Source organism: Empidonax traillii, unplaced genomic scaffold, assembly GCF_003031625.1.
Source record: "Empidonax traillii isolate 1590-97213 ecotype Southwest subspecies unplaced genomic scaffold, ASM303162v1 scaffold20:size5563877, whole genome shotgun sequence".
In the NCBI taxonomy this organism is placed as follows: Eukaryota; Metazoa; Chordata; class Aves; order Passeriformes; family Tyrannidae; genus Empidonax; species Empidonax traillii.
In genome coordinates, this window is record NW_020955213.1 from 2,331,340 (window position 1) to 2,348,340 (window position 17,001).

Below are 17,001 nucleotides of genomic sequence, written 5' to 3' on the forward strand. Positions count from 1 at the left end.
GAAATTAATAACAGAGAATTAATAATTGTCTGATTGCTTTACTGATGCTGGTCCCCTGGCTCTGTGGAGCAGGGGGTTATTGTATGGCCATGGCTGCTCAGGGTAAGCCCTGATATGAGTCTGCAGATGATCCCAGCTGTGCCTGGTGTGACAGAGGGAAGAGAAGCAGCTGTGGATACCTCCTGGGTACTCAGCTGGTGGTCAGCTCTGCATGCACACAGAGCTTTTCTGTCCCCTCCCATGAGAGGTGCAGCTCATGGTGTTTGCACAGGACAGGGTTAAGTCTGAAACGAGAGTAGTGGAGCGAGGAGAGGGAAGCTGAGCCCTGTTAAATGGAGCTGAGAAGAAAATTTTCTGTACAGTGGCATTCCTGTGAGATGATAAACTTTGCTGACAAATGGAGGTCACTGTCAGGCTGAGTCGCTGGTGATTTCCACGGTGCGTGAATGTGATATGACCTAGTGAAACTCCTGGCCCCAAGACTGAAGCCTTGAAGAGTTTCCTTTTCCACTTGCCAAGCTGCAGGGTTTTTTTCTACGAGTTCTGGGTGTAGCAGGGAGTGCCTCATGTGGTTATATGTTCACTTTGATGTGTGGAGAGGAGTTGAATGCCTCTGCTTTTCTCTTTGGAGGACAGAAATGGAATACATTGATCCCTTGTCGATCTGAATAACAAGGACACAGCAAGATCAATGTGCATTAGTTATTAATGTCAGTCTTTTATGAATAGTAATAACACAGTCAATCCTGAAATAAAGAAGCTTTATGAAAAAATTTAATAAACTTGATTAGGAAAAGATCCACGAATCTAGAGTTGAAGAGGCCAGGCTTTAAAGTGTTTTTTAGGAGTTGTCTGGTGCCTCTGTTAACTTGTGGAAACAGAGTTAAACTCTTAAACATCCTGGAGAAAAAAACCCCAAAGTTCCCAGAGTTCATATATCATTTATTCTGTTGGATCTCACTTGTGCAGCAGGAGTTTGGGGTGAAAAATTGAAAGAAGAGGGAAAAAAATGAGGATTGGAGCAAACAAAAGAAATAGATGAACTGATCCCATAGACAGGCCACTAAAAGCATGACAGAAAGGACCCCCATTTTTCAGATGTGTGTGGCATCTGTTGGAGGAAAAATTCAATGGCAGTTTTACTGTGCGTCATATTGGATCTGAGCCACTGATCCTCCAGCTCCTGGTGGAGAAGCCAAGGAAAGCATCAAAAATGACTCTCAGCAGCACGTCCAGAGTGGAGCAATTTTTAGCTCTTCTCATGCTGAAAGCTGTCTCCCCTTTGAGAATAAAGCCAAAGATAGAATAAATGAGAAAACCTTTCATAAGAAGCTGGGGGTTGTGGATGGTTTCTCTGATCTTTTATTCCTCAGCACAACCATTTTCTTCCCAAAGCTTCTGTGATAAATTGTGAGTTGCCTCTTAGTTCGGTGCAAAGGCTGGAGAGGTATTTAATGGCTGAGACTTTCTGTGCTGACTGTATTTCTCAGTGAGATGAGGGAAATAAAAGAGGAAGATATATAGTTTTTACTGTAAACTTGCTCAGTTTTGGCCAGGGTAGATTACAGTTGCATTAGACCAGTATCCTGTTATAAGCAGGGCTTTTCTCCTTATTCTCTTAGGGAATTTGTTCTAACTGGCCTATCCAGTGCAATGAAAAATGGCTATTTTATAAGTAGAAATACCTTCACTTTTCCCAAGGGCTGTAGCAAGACTGCTTGAGGACTGTCACTCCAATGATTGACCCCCCTGATGAGTGGGACCTCTCACCAGCTGGAGGAGGGAAGGATGTGCACAGGTTTCCCTGCTGTCCTGAGAGCAGGCAGCTCTCTGGGGTACTGAGCTGTACGGCCTGGAAGTTACCCCGTGGCTGTTTTTGTGGTCACTGGTGCAATCAGCTGAGGAGAGAACAGGGTTTCTCCAACCAAAAAGCCATCTGTCTCCTCAGCCCTGTCCTGCCCCCTTGCTGCTGGTCCCCTGGGATGGACGGTGGGAGACGGGTGGTCCTCCCAGGTGCTTCAGCATCTTTTGGGAGCTGACGTTGCTCCTCTTGCCTCCACAGCCCGGCCTTTGCCTTGCAGTGGGTGAATTGTGTGGTGTCTCTGTACACCTGTCAGATGAAACGAGCTATTTTTTCCTGTCTCCTTGAGAGATGCCCTTATCAGGCTGAGCTGCCTCGGGGCTTGTCTCAACAAACCTGCTACATTGGATTAGCTCCCATTTTTACACATGAAAAGGCTGTGCATGTGTATACATTTTCTTTAAACTTGAACTATTTGATATCAGGAGCCACGGTTGTTAATCTTGTGAAGGACAGGTGCTGCTCTCTCATGAAAGGGTGTTCTTCTGAAAGCTGTTCCGTGCCTTTGAGCAGGGAAATACTGCAAGGACTCCTCTGTCCTCCCACAGAGTGGAATGAAGATCATATGATTGGGACCTCTTAAATCCCGAATGATGTGGAGAAGGGGGCCGGTGAGCAGTTGCTTGTTGTTTCACTTATCACATGCTAGGGAAAAGCAAATTAAATCTCCAGCTACAAAAAAAGCAGGTGCAGCTTTTGTGGTGTATAATTCAGCTTACTGCTGCAGGGTGCTTAGGGTGCCAAAATTTCTGTGGAAGGAAGAAGCCATTCACCACAAGTTCATTCACCACAGAGATACCTGTCTCTTTTTGGGAAGCTGGGAGCTTGTCCCAGCTGTAGTTTTGCAGGTGATGCCACTGCTCCATCAGTGTGGGATTTGATGAACCATTTCCACAGAGCATTGAAGACTCTGTGTGCATGTGCAGTTGGGCCAGGGAGCACATCTCAGAATGAGAGGAGGTGTGGGGAGCCCAGCACAGTGACTCTTGCCTGACAGCCTGCTGTGGGCATTAAGAGTGGGTGGTGCTTTCTGGGCACTGCTGTAGGGCTGCTGTGTGCCAAGAACCTGGCGTGGTGTCTGTTGCCATTTTTATTTGTTTTTTAATGTCTCTGAAAATCATCGGTCTTAACAGGAAACTTCCATCCTACAATGAAAGGCACAACACTACAGCTTTTCAGGAGCTGTCAGAGCTTCCTGGTGCAGAACTCTTACCAGTAAAGGTCACCCTCTCTGCCCTGTCCTCCTTTATCAGCCCTGTTTTGGGACAGCAGACCACTGCCTCATTGCATAACCCCTAAGTACAGTTCTGGAGATCAAATCACATGTGTGCCCATAAGCCTGACATCAGGAAATAATCCCCCTGCCAAGGATGCCTCTCACTCAGTCCACTGCTTTTTTCACAGTAATTCTGCCTCTTAATCCCCATTCATCGTTTCTGCTTTTTGGAGAAGATTCCAGTGCTGTCGGCTGGAACAAGCACACACCACTTTGTCCTTTTCATCAGGCCATCTGTTCCATCTGGACTCCTGTCCTTACAAGTAGCAGTTGGCACCATTCACATCTTCCAGCCAGCAGAAAGTTGCCTCTGTGTGAGGCAGAAATTCCCAGGAGATTCAGAAATCCTCTCTTCTGTCATTTTGGCCTTCAGAGTAACACTGCTCATATTTTACACAATGAAAAACTTCATTAGCATCTTCAGTCTTTTACCATCTCATGTCACTCTGTCAGTGTTAATATCATGTTTCTTTCAGCTGAAACAGTCTTTCCTCTCTTCTCCATTGTCCTCTTCCCTGGCAGGCTTTAATGCTGTGCCATGTCAGTGGGGTGACACAGCTCAGGGACAGGGGTATCTCTGGCTCAGTGGAATTCCTGGTGTGCAGATTTGACATGCTATATTAGTGGCTGGGTGTTTTGTGTTTTAAATGGGAAGTTGTAGGTGTTTGGATGGTCAACTCCCACCTATGGAAAAATGACTTACCAGTTCAGATCTTCCCCTTCCAAAAATAAAAACCCAGTGTTTGAATTCAGAGTTGCCTTTGCTGGCCCTGTGTAGGTGGCATGAGATAGAGTAGAAAAAGCATGTCCTACATCTCTTAGGCACTTGTCCTGGCCCCTCTGACATTAAAGTCCTTCCTGCTGGAAACAGCACATTAGGTTGATTTAAAGTAGGTAATGATTAACAGGTTCAGGATGTGCTTAAACAATAGTCTTGGCCTCACATGAACATCTTTTGCCCAAAAGGAGGGAGGCAGAAACCAGAGGTGATTTACAGGGTGTTGTGTCTGCCTGGAAGCCAGTGTGGGTTGCACGTGACCTGTGTATCCGCTGCAGGGAGCAGCTCCCTGCCCTGGTCACCACTGCTGTTCCCCTGTCACCCTGTCCTGCAGCCCTGGAGGCTTGGGACACAAACTGCTGGATCTGAGGCTGCTCCAGGGCCTACCAGGCTGTGGGGAGGAGGCTTTGCAGGCTGGTGTGTGGGTGATGGTCCCACACCCCAGGGCTGATGGACTCCCCAACCCTGAGGTGTCCCATCCAGCGTTCCTGGCATTCACAGGCAAGCCGCCAGCTCGCTGCTCTGTCCCACCCATCCCTTGGCAGGGGCTCTGGAAATGCTGCAGCCTTCTCAGGCTGTTTAGATTTTTGTCTTTTTTTACGCTGCCGTTTTCCTGGAATCCCTGAGAAAGGCCTGGCAGGTCCTACAGCCTGTCTGCTGTTAACTCTCAAAATCCCTGTCCAAACTGTGGCGATGCTCTGGTCTGCTGTGCTCTGTGCACCTGCTCCCTTTTGGGGGCAAATGGTACCTGGGAAGTCCAGACAATGAGATTCCAAGCTGATGAAGGACTTGCTTATTTTTCCAGTGACAGAGGTAACCGTGTGCTTTGCTGGCTCCCCCTGCCTTGCTCTGGTCAGCAGTGTTGTAGGCACAGCTGATGCACAAGGGACTGCAGCCACACCAGCTCCCTCTTCCCCCCTTCAGATTGCAAATGGGATTAATGCAAAGAGCAACTGGACTGGTGGCTGTTCTGGCTGTATCTGGCATCCCTTGGTGATGGAGCACAGGCTCTCAGCTGGCTCCCAGGCAGCTCTGCAGCTCAGGGTGTATACTGACTTTGAAATGTTAATGAAACTTGCTGCCTCTGGAACGATATCTGATATGTGATCCTGGCAATCAGAGAAGCGCAGTTCCCAGAGTAGGGGATTTGAGGGCTGGAACTGGGTGATCTTTAAGGTCCCTTCCAACACAAACCATTCTATGATTTTATGATTCTATGTTTGCTTTGCCCTGCCTATCTTGTAGTTCAGCCCTGAGTGAGAGAAATCCCTTCTGGGGCCAAGAGAGGAATTTGTCTGCTTGAAGAGGTGAAGCTTGGAGATTTGGATGGGTGAGGATGGGGAGGAGTTTCCCCTTGTTGAATTGGGCATTTCATGCAAGTTTGGATCTGTTGCAGAGCTCTAAACTTACAAAAATAAGAAGCTCTTTTATTCTGAGCAAAGTAGGAAAGCGATGACGTTGTTTTGGTTGGGAACTGAGGGCTGAGGGAAGGAGGGGGCTGCTGCTGCAGCCAGACACAGCCTTCCTGTGGTCCCTCAGCGGGTGGAGTTCAGCTGGCTCCTGGAACTTCTGCAAAAGCAGCTGGGCAGCTCAGAAATTGCTGTTTCCCCAGAACACAACAGCCCTCTCAGGGCAACAAACCAGACTGCATAGGAAGTCAGATCCTTTGAGCTCGGAGAGCTGGCTCCGTTCTCAGAGGCTGGCAAGGGAGGCTGCCCTGTGGAATGCGGGCACAAAGGGATTTGTTTTATTCTTCCTGGGATGTATCTAAAACAAATTTAAGACTGGTCTCTGGGATTTCTCTCTTCCTCCCAGACAGGGAAATACTTGCCTGTTGATATATGGAATCCAAATAACACTTCAATGCTGCAGAACTGCAGAATGTTTGAAAGCAGATTTTGGAATATTGTATAGCTTGTGTAGCTCCTAAGATATGGAAAACAGATACTACTGATAATGCCCCCTCCCAGTCTAGAAGGCTGATTCCTCAACTCAAGCTGTTGTGAGTACAGGAAACCCACTGTACAACTTGCTGTAGGACTAGAACCAACTCTCAGGGTTTCTGCACGGTAGGAGACTGTTTCTGTGGCTGCTTATTAAACACATATTGATCTGGAGCAGCTTTTTTTGGAAATGGCAGTAAGCCCCATCATCCCCCCCCCTCCTTTTTAATGAAAACAACATCTTCTGTAGTGTAGCTGTGGATTTATGCAGGATCTGAATGATGCTTTCCCCTTCGCCTTTTCACCTCTTTCTTTTCATCTCTATTTTCTAACGATATTAATGGCCATTAGACTGTGAAATGTAATTTGCCCAGAATACAGACCTCCCATTGTTCATGGCTTTCTGTTTACCAGACGCTCCCTTGGGAGCATGAGATCTGCTTTCATCTGCTACAATTTCACCCCTGTTAATGTTTGGAAGCTGAGAGGCCAAACCATATTAATATTCAACTGAACATTTCAACTCTCTTTTTTTCCAATAGGGGAAACTGGCCTTGGTAAGTCCACCCTCATGGACACCCTTTTCAACACCAAGTTTGAAGGGGACCCAGCTTCTCACTCACAGCCCGGGGTTCAGCTGAAATCCAGTACCTACGACCTGCAGGAGAGCAATGTCAACCTCAAACTGACTATTGTGAGCACAGTGGGCTTTGGGGATCAGATCAACAAAGAGGACAGGTGAGTGTGGGGGAGAGAAGCTATATCATGACCTAGTTTTTCATGCAAGGTCTCTCCCTGTGCCCTAGGTGGGCCAGACTGCACTGTACACTTTCCCTGCTTCCTTCTTATGGGTTGTCCTTGTCATCTCCTTGCGATGGGACAGGTAGAAGAGAGGACAGAGGCTGTGGAGTGTCAGCACTGCTTTGGCTATAAAACAGCTTTTCTCGTGCTGTCAGAGTAATATCTGCTGTGCTGGCAGCCTTCTGCCCAAATTCATCTTGTGGGGAGAGTGGAATGCTCCAGGGCATCTGGGTTTGTTTTGGCTGTGCTGACCACAAGCTGCCAACCAAACCACTGGTGTGGTCGAGTGACCGCTTGGCTTAATACCCACTTCTCCACGTTGCCAAAGGGAGCACGATAAATGTGCAGTGAGATACCCTGGGGAAGTATCTCTGGCAGCTCACATCCCAGCACAGCTGGACTGTGGGGGTTAAGGGATGTGCAATTCCAGCAGGCAGTCTCCAAGGTGCATCTCCACAGAGACGTTGCTGATGGGATTTGCTGTTGTGGGTCTGCTAGATTTTTTTTATTTTTAAGTTGTATTTAAGATGCACTGATGTTCTTTACGTTATGAGTCTGAAAGGCTCTGTATTTCAGGATGCCTTGGAAGGGTGCTGCAGGGATTTCCTGCGCAGAGCACTGGGCAAAGGTAGTACTGAATGGAGCTGTGTCTTCCACCAGCAGGACTTGAGGCTTGGAGAGCAGCAATCCATTCAACCCCTGAATGCAAGCAAAGGTTACACACTGCTGCAAATGAGCCTACATGATCCTTGCTTTAGAAAGTCTCTCACCCTCATGTTTCAAAGTACAAGAGTCCTCTTTCCCTGGAGAGGATGATGTGTCCTCTGTCCTCTGCTGAATCCCAGTCCTGTGTTTTGACAAACAAGCTGCTAGAGTCTGATGTAGGACCACGTCTCCATGTCAGTAGTGTAACTGTAAAATTTCTTACAGGTGGGGAGGAAGGGAGATGGAGAGAATTGGTCTCAGGAAGTGAAATCTAACAAGCATCTTGTTTCTTAAAAGCAAGCAAAGGAGCACTGTCTGTTTTTCCCTCTGGCTGGGAGATGTATAGCTTTTTCATTTTTTTTCCTTTCACCACAGCTATAAGCCCATTGTTGAGTTCATTGATGCTCAGTTTGAAGCCTACTTGCAAGAAGAACTGAAGATAAGAAGGGTCTTGCACAACTACCATGACACCCGGATCCACGCCTGCTTGTACTTCATCGCTCCGACAGGCCACTCGCTGAAATCCCTGGACTTGGTAACGATGAAGAAGCTCGACAGCAAGGTGGGCACGTTTAACCCTTACGGGACAGGTTTGCTGTTTGCATGGTGGAAAGGCCACTGCTCTTCCGGAGCATTTCCCCACCTTGAATAGCCCTTCTGGTGGAAGTGACTGGCTTGGCAGATAAATCCTGTAGATTTATTGATTGCTTATAATTTTTTAAAGGTTGTTTTGCAGACTTGGAAAGGCTCCCTGGAGCAAAGTCGATTACTTTGTACCTCTGTTCTTTTCTAGGTGAACATCATTCCCATCATTGCCAAATCTGATGCCATTTCCAAGAGTGAGCTGACCAAGTTCAAAATTAAAATCACAAGTGAACTGGTCAGTAACGGGGTTCAGATCTACCAGTTCCCAACAGACGATGAATCGGTGGCGGAGATAAATGGGACAATGAATGTAAGTGACTGGGTGCTTCCACCTCTCACAGAGCAGCACTGTCAGTGTAGGGGTTGGTGGCCCATATTGGGGTGTTTCTTAAATCTACTCTCCCTTTTATTTTGTGTCTTAAAAATAGGATTTTACCGGGATCCCCTCCTTGTAGGGTCATCCTAGGCTAGCAGAGCCTTGTGGTAGGCTATTGACTCTGGTGGGCTTTTCTAGTCAGAAAACAGACTTTTAACCCCCTCCTTGTCCTTATGTGTTTCTGTTGAGGGACATGTAAGAAGCCAGACAGACAGTGAGGCCTGGCTGTGCAGGGCAAGGACAGTCCTGGGTTATGAATTAGTGAGTGTTACTTCACTAATGTCTGGTGTGAGGGGCAGACTGTCTGCAGTCAGGCACCTCTGCTCCTCACCCTGTGTTTTTCTCACCGAACAGTTCTGCTCTCTTGGGCTGGTGTTTCCTGCAGAGCCCTGCCTCTGTGGATGTCTCCTCTTGTCTATGGCTGTCCTTGTAGCAGAGCCCCTTCACCTGGCCAGCTCTGGGACTCTTGTCTGCACTGAGGCCCTGTTTTATTATCGATCCAGGTACTTAGCTAGGTCATGCTCTGGTTTGGCCTTTTGACTCTGTTGTTTGAGCCAGAATGGGTGGACAGGGAGTGCAGTGAGGCTGATTAGAGCAGTGCCTTCCCTTGAGCTACATCCAAGTGCTGTTGTGAGAAATAAAACACGAGGGTGAGACCAGAGGCCCAGGCAGCCCAGTGGCCCTTCTCTTCTGCTTTTGGTCACTTTTGGAGTATACAAGAAGAGAGGGAGTGTGTACAATGCTTCACTTCCCCTAGTGTTTAACCCTGTTCAGCTCAAGAGTTTCTCTGTATTTCTGTCCCATGCATTACCTGGTGGCCTCTCAGCAATTTCCAGAATCTAGTGGCAAGGAGTTACACAGCTTAACCAGCAGTGTGTGAAAATCATTACACAACTCGGGCCAGACGTGCCTCAAAGTGTCTGCAGGTGCTTATTCTGGCTCTGGCCTGCACAGCATGGTGGGTGCCTGTCTGTGGTTCCTTGAAGAGGGAGCAAACTGTCCCTTGGCCCCTCTGGCAGTGCATCCCAACCATGGTCCCATTTTCCCAAAGGCTTTTTACAGGAAAGCAAGTAGGGGAAGCTGCTGCACTGCTGTTGGTGTAGTACAAGTTTACCTGATGTGCTTTTGTGTCACCTCTTGATCTAATATTAAAGAGTGTTCTGGAGAGGCCTAAAAGAAACAGGAAGTTTGTCCTGATGTCATTAGTGGTTTCCTGGTCAGAATGGTTTTGTGATGGTATCTCAGTGCTTAGTGCTCGAATAGAGTTACTGTTGGAAGCAAAATGCAACATCACTCCATCCTCAAGGAACCAGAAGTGTGATGATAAAGGGAGAAGTCCTTCCCCCTTAGCCCTTGTCTGCTCATCTTTCCTTTTAGCCATTCATGTGACCCCTGGGAGGGAATTGCTGTCTGGGGCAGTGTAGACATTTTGGGTTGTGTCAATTGCTCACAGAGAGATCAGCTCTTTAATCCCCCACCAAATTCATATCAGTCAGAATTACCATGTTTATGGGGACTAAGCAGGCCAGAATCTGAATCTGATCAAGGCAGTTTTGTAGGCCTGGAAAACTTGTGTTCAAATACTGATTTTATTAGCAACACAAGACAAATCTGCTTATGCTTCAGGGCAGGAGAGACTGAGGCCATTAAAAGAGCCAGGATGGGTTGATTTAGGTTTACAAGTTAAATTGCCAATTTTAATAATGTTTAAAATTGAGGAATGGGAAACTTTGATTTAAATCAGTTGCCTTAACCTTGTGTTTTACTCCTCTACAGAAAGCTTCATTGTCTTTGCCTGTTTACAGATCAACATCTTTGAAAGGTTATAAATGCAGTTTTCATAATTAAGTAGTGCTTCTTGCTGACCATCAACTTCTCTGGATCAGTTACTTTTTTCCCACCAAGTATATATATATACCAGTTCAGAGAAAACACTGTCCGAAATTCTTTAGGTCTCTTCCCATCTAGATTTTATTCTTACATAAAATCAAATAAGAAAAACAAGATCTCCTATTCTTTCAGCTCCCTATTGGCTTTTCCACTTTGAATTAGTTAGTCTAATTACTGAAGAAAATGATCTCCCTGCACCTGCTTTTTAAATGAGATCACATGCAGCCGTATGAGCTGTCCCACGTGGTGGGAGCTGGAACTCCCTTGCTAACGGAAAAAGGAAATCACCAGCACTTTCTCCCTGGCAAATATGGGAACAGGACAGTTGGTGCTTGTGGAGGAAGTGTCTCCCATGTCCATTGATGGTCGAGGTTCTGCCACTGCCTCAGGCTTCTCCTCTTGCTCCTGTTGTTCGCTTTGTCCCTTGGAAAATCCCCTTACTTTGCTCTCCCAGAGACCTGGATATGAAGCGAACAAAAAGCATTAACAGCTGTGGGAGAAGCCAGTCATGGGATGCTCCTCATGGACAGTCCAAAGAAGCCCACAGGGCGGTCTGGAAGCTCTGCCCCAGAAGCGGCAGGATGGGAAGAGAAGTGGACAGCTCTGGTAGACTGTGGAGGAGAGGGGATCCCATTGCCACAGCAAACATTTGCTTAGTCCTGTGTCCTGGAGGGGGATTGACTGGCCTGGAATCTCAGGCAACACAGAACTGAGATGGTTTTTCCCTCTGGAAATAGCACTGAGTAGACCTGCAGAGGAGGCTGTAGCCCTTGTGGGGTTTAGCAGCTGGGGAGTTTCAAAGTTTCCAACAGTTGGACACAGGTACAGACCAGTCCCAAAGGTAACTCAGCAATGAAGAGTGACACAGGAGACCTCAGAGCCTCTGGATGGCCCCATCAGGCTGACCACCAACCCCACTGATTCTGTGTGTCCCATGTGAGAGCTGGGAGGCCGAGCAATACAAGTGGAAGAACCCATCTGTGTGAGTGCTTGCTGGGCAGTTTTGCTGTATTTGCAGTTTGACACTATGAGCCACATTCTGAGAGCAGAAAACGTCATCTATGAAATCTTTTGCTTGTATCAGCTGTCATGAACTTGTCCAGGTTTTCAGACAACCTGTGGAATTCTCTTGCCTGCTCTTGAGGGCAATCCAGGGTCACTGATCTTTCACGTGGTTGGTTTTGTGGGGCCCTTTTTGATTGCCCAGAACTTTAAAAGCTCTCTAGCAAATGTCACTGCACAAAACTCAGCAGAAGGGCTTGGTGCAGGTTGCTGGGAACTCTATTTTTAACGTGCTGAAACTTTGCACTGGACTTTTTTGCAGCTTGGCAGAATGCACAGTAGCATTCCCAGGAGCAAGTGGAGGTGTGGACAAATCTCACTCGCTGCGCAACAATAAAATACAGCAAAGTATGATGGCAGTGTGGGGGGTTTGCCTGGCTACCTGAGTCTGGGGAATGAGGGGACTGTAAGGTGAGGTCTTCAGAGCTTAGATAAGAGTTGGGAGTGTTTCTTTTCCAATTTTGCTGAGCTTGCACTGGGCAAATCTCTTTCTTTTTGCATTCTTCAGAGAGACCATCTTTACTGAGAAATGACTGGTTTAAATTTCTGAATGTCTGAAAAGCAAATCTCTCTTGTGAGCCCCAGGGAATGCAGAGTCCTTCCCAGCTCATCTTGGGGCACACATGGCCATGGAGGCTGACCCTGTGCAGGGACACATTTGGCCTTTCCTCACCAGGGCTGAAGCCAGCGGGGAGGAAGGAGCTGTTCTCTGGGGGTGAAGGATGGACTTCTATCTCATGATCCGATGGAGCAAGGAGTCTTGTGCTCCAGTGTGAGCCAAGGGAGTGGAGGGGGGATGAAACCAAGAAGGCTCCAAGACCTCTTACTGCTTCTGTGCTTGTGCAGATGTTTCTCCTCAGCCACAGCAGCCCCGGGACAGCACTGCAGTCAGCGCCGCGCAGCACATTGGTCGAGCTGGCATTCTGAGGCCAGTCTTGACTGGCTCATCTCACCTGAGACCTGTGGCTGGGAAGATCAGCCAGGTAGAGGATATAGAGTGGTAGCACTAACAAGGTTTCCAAAAAGGACCCACCCTACTCCCCCTTTGTCTTGGGCTAGTGGCCAGTGACTAGACTTCCTGAGATTAGCGTGTGCGTAATGACTGTTCTGCTCAGTGACTGTGCTAATCTCTGTGTGCTGGCGGGTCAGCCAGGTATGAGAGGGACTAACGTGGGTATCATTAAATGTGTTCCAGGCCCATTTGCCATTTGCAGTGATCGGGAGCACGGAGGAGCTGAAAATAGGAAACAAAATGATGAAAGCTCGTCAGTACCCCTGGGGCACAGTGCAGGGTGAGTTGAGCCCTGGGATTTTCATGGCATGAATGGTGACGTGTGCAAGTGGGCTCTCATAAAAGGAGGAAGGCCCTGCTGGACTTTATTATCTCATGGGGAATTACCCTTTGCTAAATCCTTGTGTCAGGCCTATAGCGACAGTTTGCTCTGCTCCAAAGGGCTGTTAAACCTGTTGGAAAAGGAGACAAGTGGGGAATGTGTGAAGAGATCTTTGTTTCTGTCCCCACCTTAGTCCTTACCATGTCTTCTTGCAGTGGAGAATGAAGCTCACTGCGACTTCGTGAAGCTGCGGGAGATGCTGATCCGTGTGAACATGGAGGACCTGCGGGAGCAGACCCACACCCGCCACTACGAGCTGTACCGGCGGTGCAAACTGGAAGAGATGGGCTTCAAGGACACTGATCCAGACAGCAAACCCTTCAGGTGAGATCCTGGAGGAGACAGGAGAGGCTGGGAGAGGCGTTGCTGGATGTGCCGCGTGCGTAAGTGTGTGTGTGTCCTTGGGAGAGCGCGGCAAGAACCAATGCAGCAGGAAAACCTGCCAGCTCTGATCAATACCAGCAAAGGTACTGGCTGAGTGAGAGAGGGTGAAAACACGGGGAGCATGGGCAGGACTGACTGAAAGTATAAGAGTAGAAATATCTGTGCTGCAGAGACACAGCAGCGTTCCTCTGAACTAGTGTTTATTTCCAGCTGGTTTCTTTGAATTGCCCAACATTCAACATACAGAAGAGTGCAATAGATCCAGAAACTACTGGATAAAAAAGACCTCAGGCACCCGTGGGTGAGTGAGTAGCAAATGCGTTGTGTTCAAGCAATATTCACAGCGAGGGCCTGATTTCAGAAGGTCAGAGGAAGCAGAGTTTGTCCCAAATCCTTTCAATGGACTTTCCTTTCTTTTTAGCTTACAAGAAACTTATGAAGCCAAAAGAAATGAGTTTCTGGGGGAACTGCAGAAAAAGGAAGAGGCAATGAGGCAGATGTTTGTCCAGAGAGTCAAGGAGAAAGAAGCAGAGCTGAAGGAGGCGGAAAAAGAGGTGAAGACTGCAGTACTTGTCTCTTCATGGTTGTGAGTGATAGATTCACTCCCAAGTAGGTACTTGCCAAAGCACTTTCTGCAAAGTGGGGGTTAGGACTTTCTTATCCAGAAGTCTAAGGTTTAACTTGGACGGGGACGTTCAGGTGTTCATCCTGTAGGACACAACTGAATCACAGTGTTTCATGTGTACAATTTACTGCACCAGGAAAGGGCCACAGACTTCATTCTGCTGGAGAGATGCAGTGTGGCAAAAGCCAAGGAGAGAAGCAGCCCCTGAATAAACTTGTTATGCAAAAAGGATACCCATACAACTTCCTTAACATTGTGAAAAACCCATTGATTTATTGACCTTTAAAGAGGAGTAAGGGAGAGAGAGAGACCCCTAGAAATGGATTAGGGATTTTTTTACAGTTATGCTCTCTCTCTCCTCTGTTCTTAGTGTGCACAATGATGCCTCACTAGAACACTGCCTGGTTTGTGAGTTGTTGTGGAAGGAGACTGTTCCCTGCTCTTGTCTATCCACTGTCAGCTCAGGAGCTAGAAATTATGTGGAGACCAAGGAGAGTTGCAGGCTCAGACCTCAAGGGATCCTTCTATCTTCCTCTTTTCCCGTGCACAGAGTATCTGGTAGTGCTGGGTCCTGCTCACCTCTCTCCTTTCCCTTCAGCTGCATGAAAAGTTTGATCGTCTGAAGAAATTGCATCAGGATGAAAAAAAGAAGCTAGAGGATAAGAAAAAGTCTCTGGATGATGAAGTAAATGCATTTAAACAAAGGAAGACAGCAGCTGAATTGCTTCAGTCTCAGGCTCAGCAGGCTGGAGGATCGCAAACTCTTAAAAGGGATAAGGAAAGGAAAAAGTAAGTTGCTAACCCAGTGGTACTTGCTTTTTGGTAATGGTTCTCCTTTACTAATTTTCTGGGTGTTCATATCTCCCTCCCAACATAGCCAGTCCTTATCAGGGGAAGGTTTGCAGCCAGATTTAATCCCTAGTAAGGCTGAGCAGTAGCTGGAAGCGTTTAACCATCAGCTGTCATCCTGAAGAGCTGGGAGCAGTGCTAACCTCCCTCAGTGCCTGCTGACAGCATGGGAGAGGATGAACTTATTTTTATTCCCCTAGATTGCCTGCTCCTCCCCTGGTCTGTCAGTGCTTGTAATGAAGTGGAACCACACTAGCTGCCAAGGCAAGCGTGTGGGTAGCAGGGATGTTCCTCTACCCACAGAGAGGAGCATGTCCTGTCTCAGGGTCTTCCTTGTTCAGGTTGGGAAAAAACTTGGACTGTGAAAAGTCTTGAATTACAGAATCTGCAAAATGTAAGGCTGCAAAATGGGGAGACAGGTTACAGCACCTTGTTAGCAATAGTACTCTTCTACAGTCCTAAATCAGCTTTTTGTCCTCCACATAAGCAGTTGGAGATACTCCATGGCTTTAGCAGGGGTTCCCTGTGCCAGGGACTGGGGTTTCAGGATCCACCCCCTCGGAAGGGTCCTGGGATCTGGGCAATGTCCATTTGGAGCCTGGGCTCCTAATGCTCTGCAGTTGCTCAAGAGCAGCCAGCTCTTGATAGTGAAACAGTCCTCCCAGTTCTCCCAGCAGTGAGCAGCTCCTTCCTACTGGGGTTCATTTCCCAAAATGGAGCACTGTGCCGCCTGGGCGTGTCTACAGAGAGTGGTGCAGAGACAAACAAGGGTCTGGTTTTGTACCACTGCCACAATCCCCCCTCTGCACATCCCTGGGGCAAATCCAGAGTAAATCTTGCCTGCACTTTGCAGTCTCAAATACATGAGGAGAAAGTGCTGTCAAATTGGACAATATGGGATATGCCCAGAGAGCTGACAGCATTGTTTGTCATGGAAAAAGCCTGTGACCATTAAGCTTGGAATCAAATGAGATGGGAGAGGAAACACCCAATAACAAAAATGAGATCCTGGTTTAGTCTTTCAGTTTTGAACTGGAGCTGCTTCTGTGTCAGCATTCTCTTCTGATGAGTAATTAGTGCTGCCCTTTTCTCACTAGTCTGTTCCTTTTTCCACTGCTTATTTTGATTTGCTCATTTGAATTACCTTCAGGGGATTTTAGTATCTTTTCATGCTGAGGAGTCTGAGACTGACTGGGGGCAGACTTCTCTCCCCAGCCTGGACCGTGTAAGGAACACACAACTGAGTTCTTTCACGCTTACAGCCCTCAGACATCTGCTCACTCAGGACAGCAGACTTCAGCCCTGAGATTAGTCAGGGTCAGGAATGCAGAAGAGGGAAACAAGGTGCCCTGTATTTATCAGCAAATAGTTGCTGTGGCCCAGGTCACACTCTTGTGCTTCTGATCTCAGAAGAGCTCCTTGACACCAAGCACATTGATATGGAAAAGATTTGGTACTGTCCTGGTCATTTAAGGGCACAGAAAACTCCATGACAGAGATAGGTCAGTGCTTCAGTACAGCTTGGGAAGATATTAGGGGGTTTCCCTCTCCTCCAGGAAAATAGCTGTGTTAGAAATGGTGCTGCTTTCTTTGCTCTTTAACTTCTCCAGTTGTCCTTAATAATCCATTTCGGTATTTAGATCATAAATTTTCCTTAACAATCCATGAATTTCACAAGCTGTAGCTTAATTGTAGCTGGTTCACTACTGTCTGGCAGTACACTAGCCTTTTTCACAGGTGACTTGTTTAAACCTAAGCGCTGTGTAATTTGCACTAATCATAACTTAGTTTATTTTTGTTGGTTTTTTGTTGTGACATCATTATCATCATCATCATTAGCTCTTTACCTGTGTGCTGTTTTACAGTTAGCTGCTGTTTGGCTGCATGGTGCATGAGGCACACTGTCCTGGTAAGCGTCATTAACTAATAGAGCCTCACAGTGGGATCAAGTACTCTTCCTAAAAAAGGAAGGGTAAAAGAAGCCTATAAGTATTATCTCTGTCTTCCTCTGCTTTCACCCTCACAATATGTGCTCTACCAGTCTCTCTCTACATATGCAGTTGTAGAAAAGGGATGTAATTGTCTTTAAAGATTCTGCAAAGTAAAATGCAGAGACTTTGGATTAGGATATTAAACGTAAAAAGTAAGGATTAGGTCCTTTTCCTTTTAAATCTTCCCAGCACTTTGTTGGCTCTGTTCTCTTTATTCCATCTCCCTCAGAAATAAATTATATTCTTTAATCACGCAGGCCATGTTGATACTATGGCAACAATTGCTATGGAGATGTAGTGCTGATGATACAGCCCAGCCAGCCATGTAAATGTCTCTTCCCTTTCTTTTCCTTCCCTCCCACCCCTCTCAAGTTGTAGTGTTAACTTGTGGTTACAGTCCAGGTGAAGGCAGATCCAAGAA

At 47.1% G+C, this 17,001-nt stretch overlaps 1 protein-coding gene across 5 annotated transcripts in view; it reads left to right on the forward strand.

Annotated features, from left to right (window-relative positions):
• The window catches only part of SEPT6 (septin 6), a 28,984-nt gene that overhangs the window by 6,541 nt on the left and 5,442 nt on the right, over positions 1-17,001 (forward strand). For 4 of the 5 annotated variants that reach the window (XM_027898551.1, XM_027898533.1, XM_027898527.1 and 1 more), the window contains exons 3-9: positions 6,401-6,596; positions 7,740-7,926; positions 8,158-8,319; positions 12,533-12,629; positions 12,887-13,055; positions 13,537-13,669; positions 14,339-14,529. In XM_027898551.1, coding sequence (XP_027754352.1) covers positions 6,401-6,596; positions 7,740-7,926; positions 8,158-8,319; positions 12,533-12,629; positions 12,887-13,055; positions 13,537-13,669; positions 14,339-14,529 — 1,135 coding nt within the window. Of the gene's footprint in view, positions 1-6,400; positions 6,597-7,739; positions 7,927-8,157; positions 8,320-12,532; positions 12,630-12,886; positions 13,056-13,536; positions 13,670-14,338; positions 14,530-16,454; positions 16,499-17,001 lie in introns of all 5 variants that reach the window. The other variant, XM_027898559.1, reaches the window with a different exon arrangement.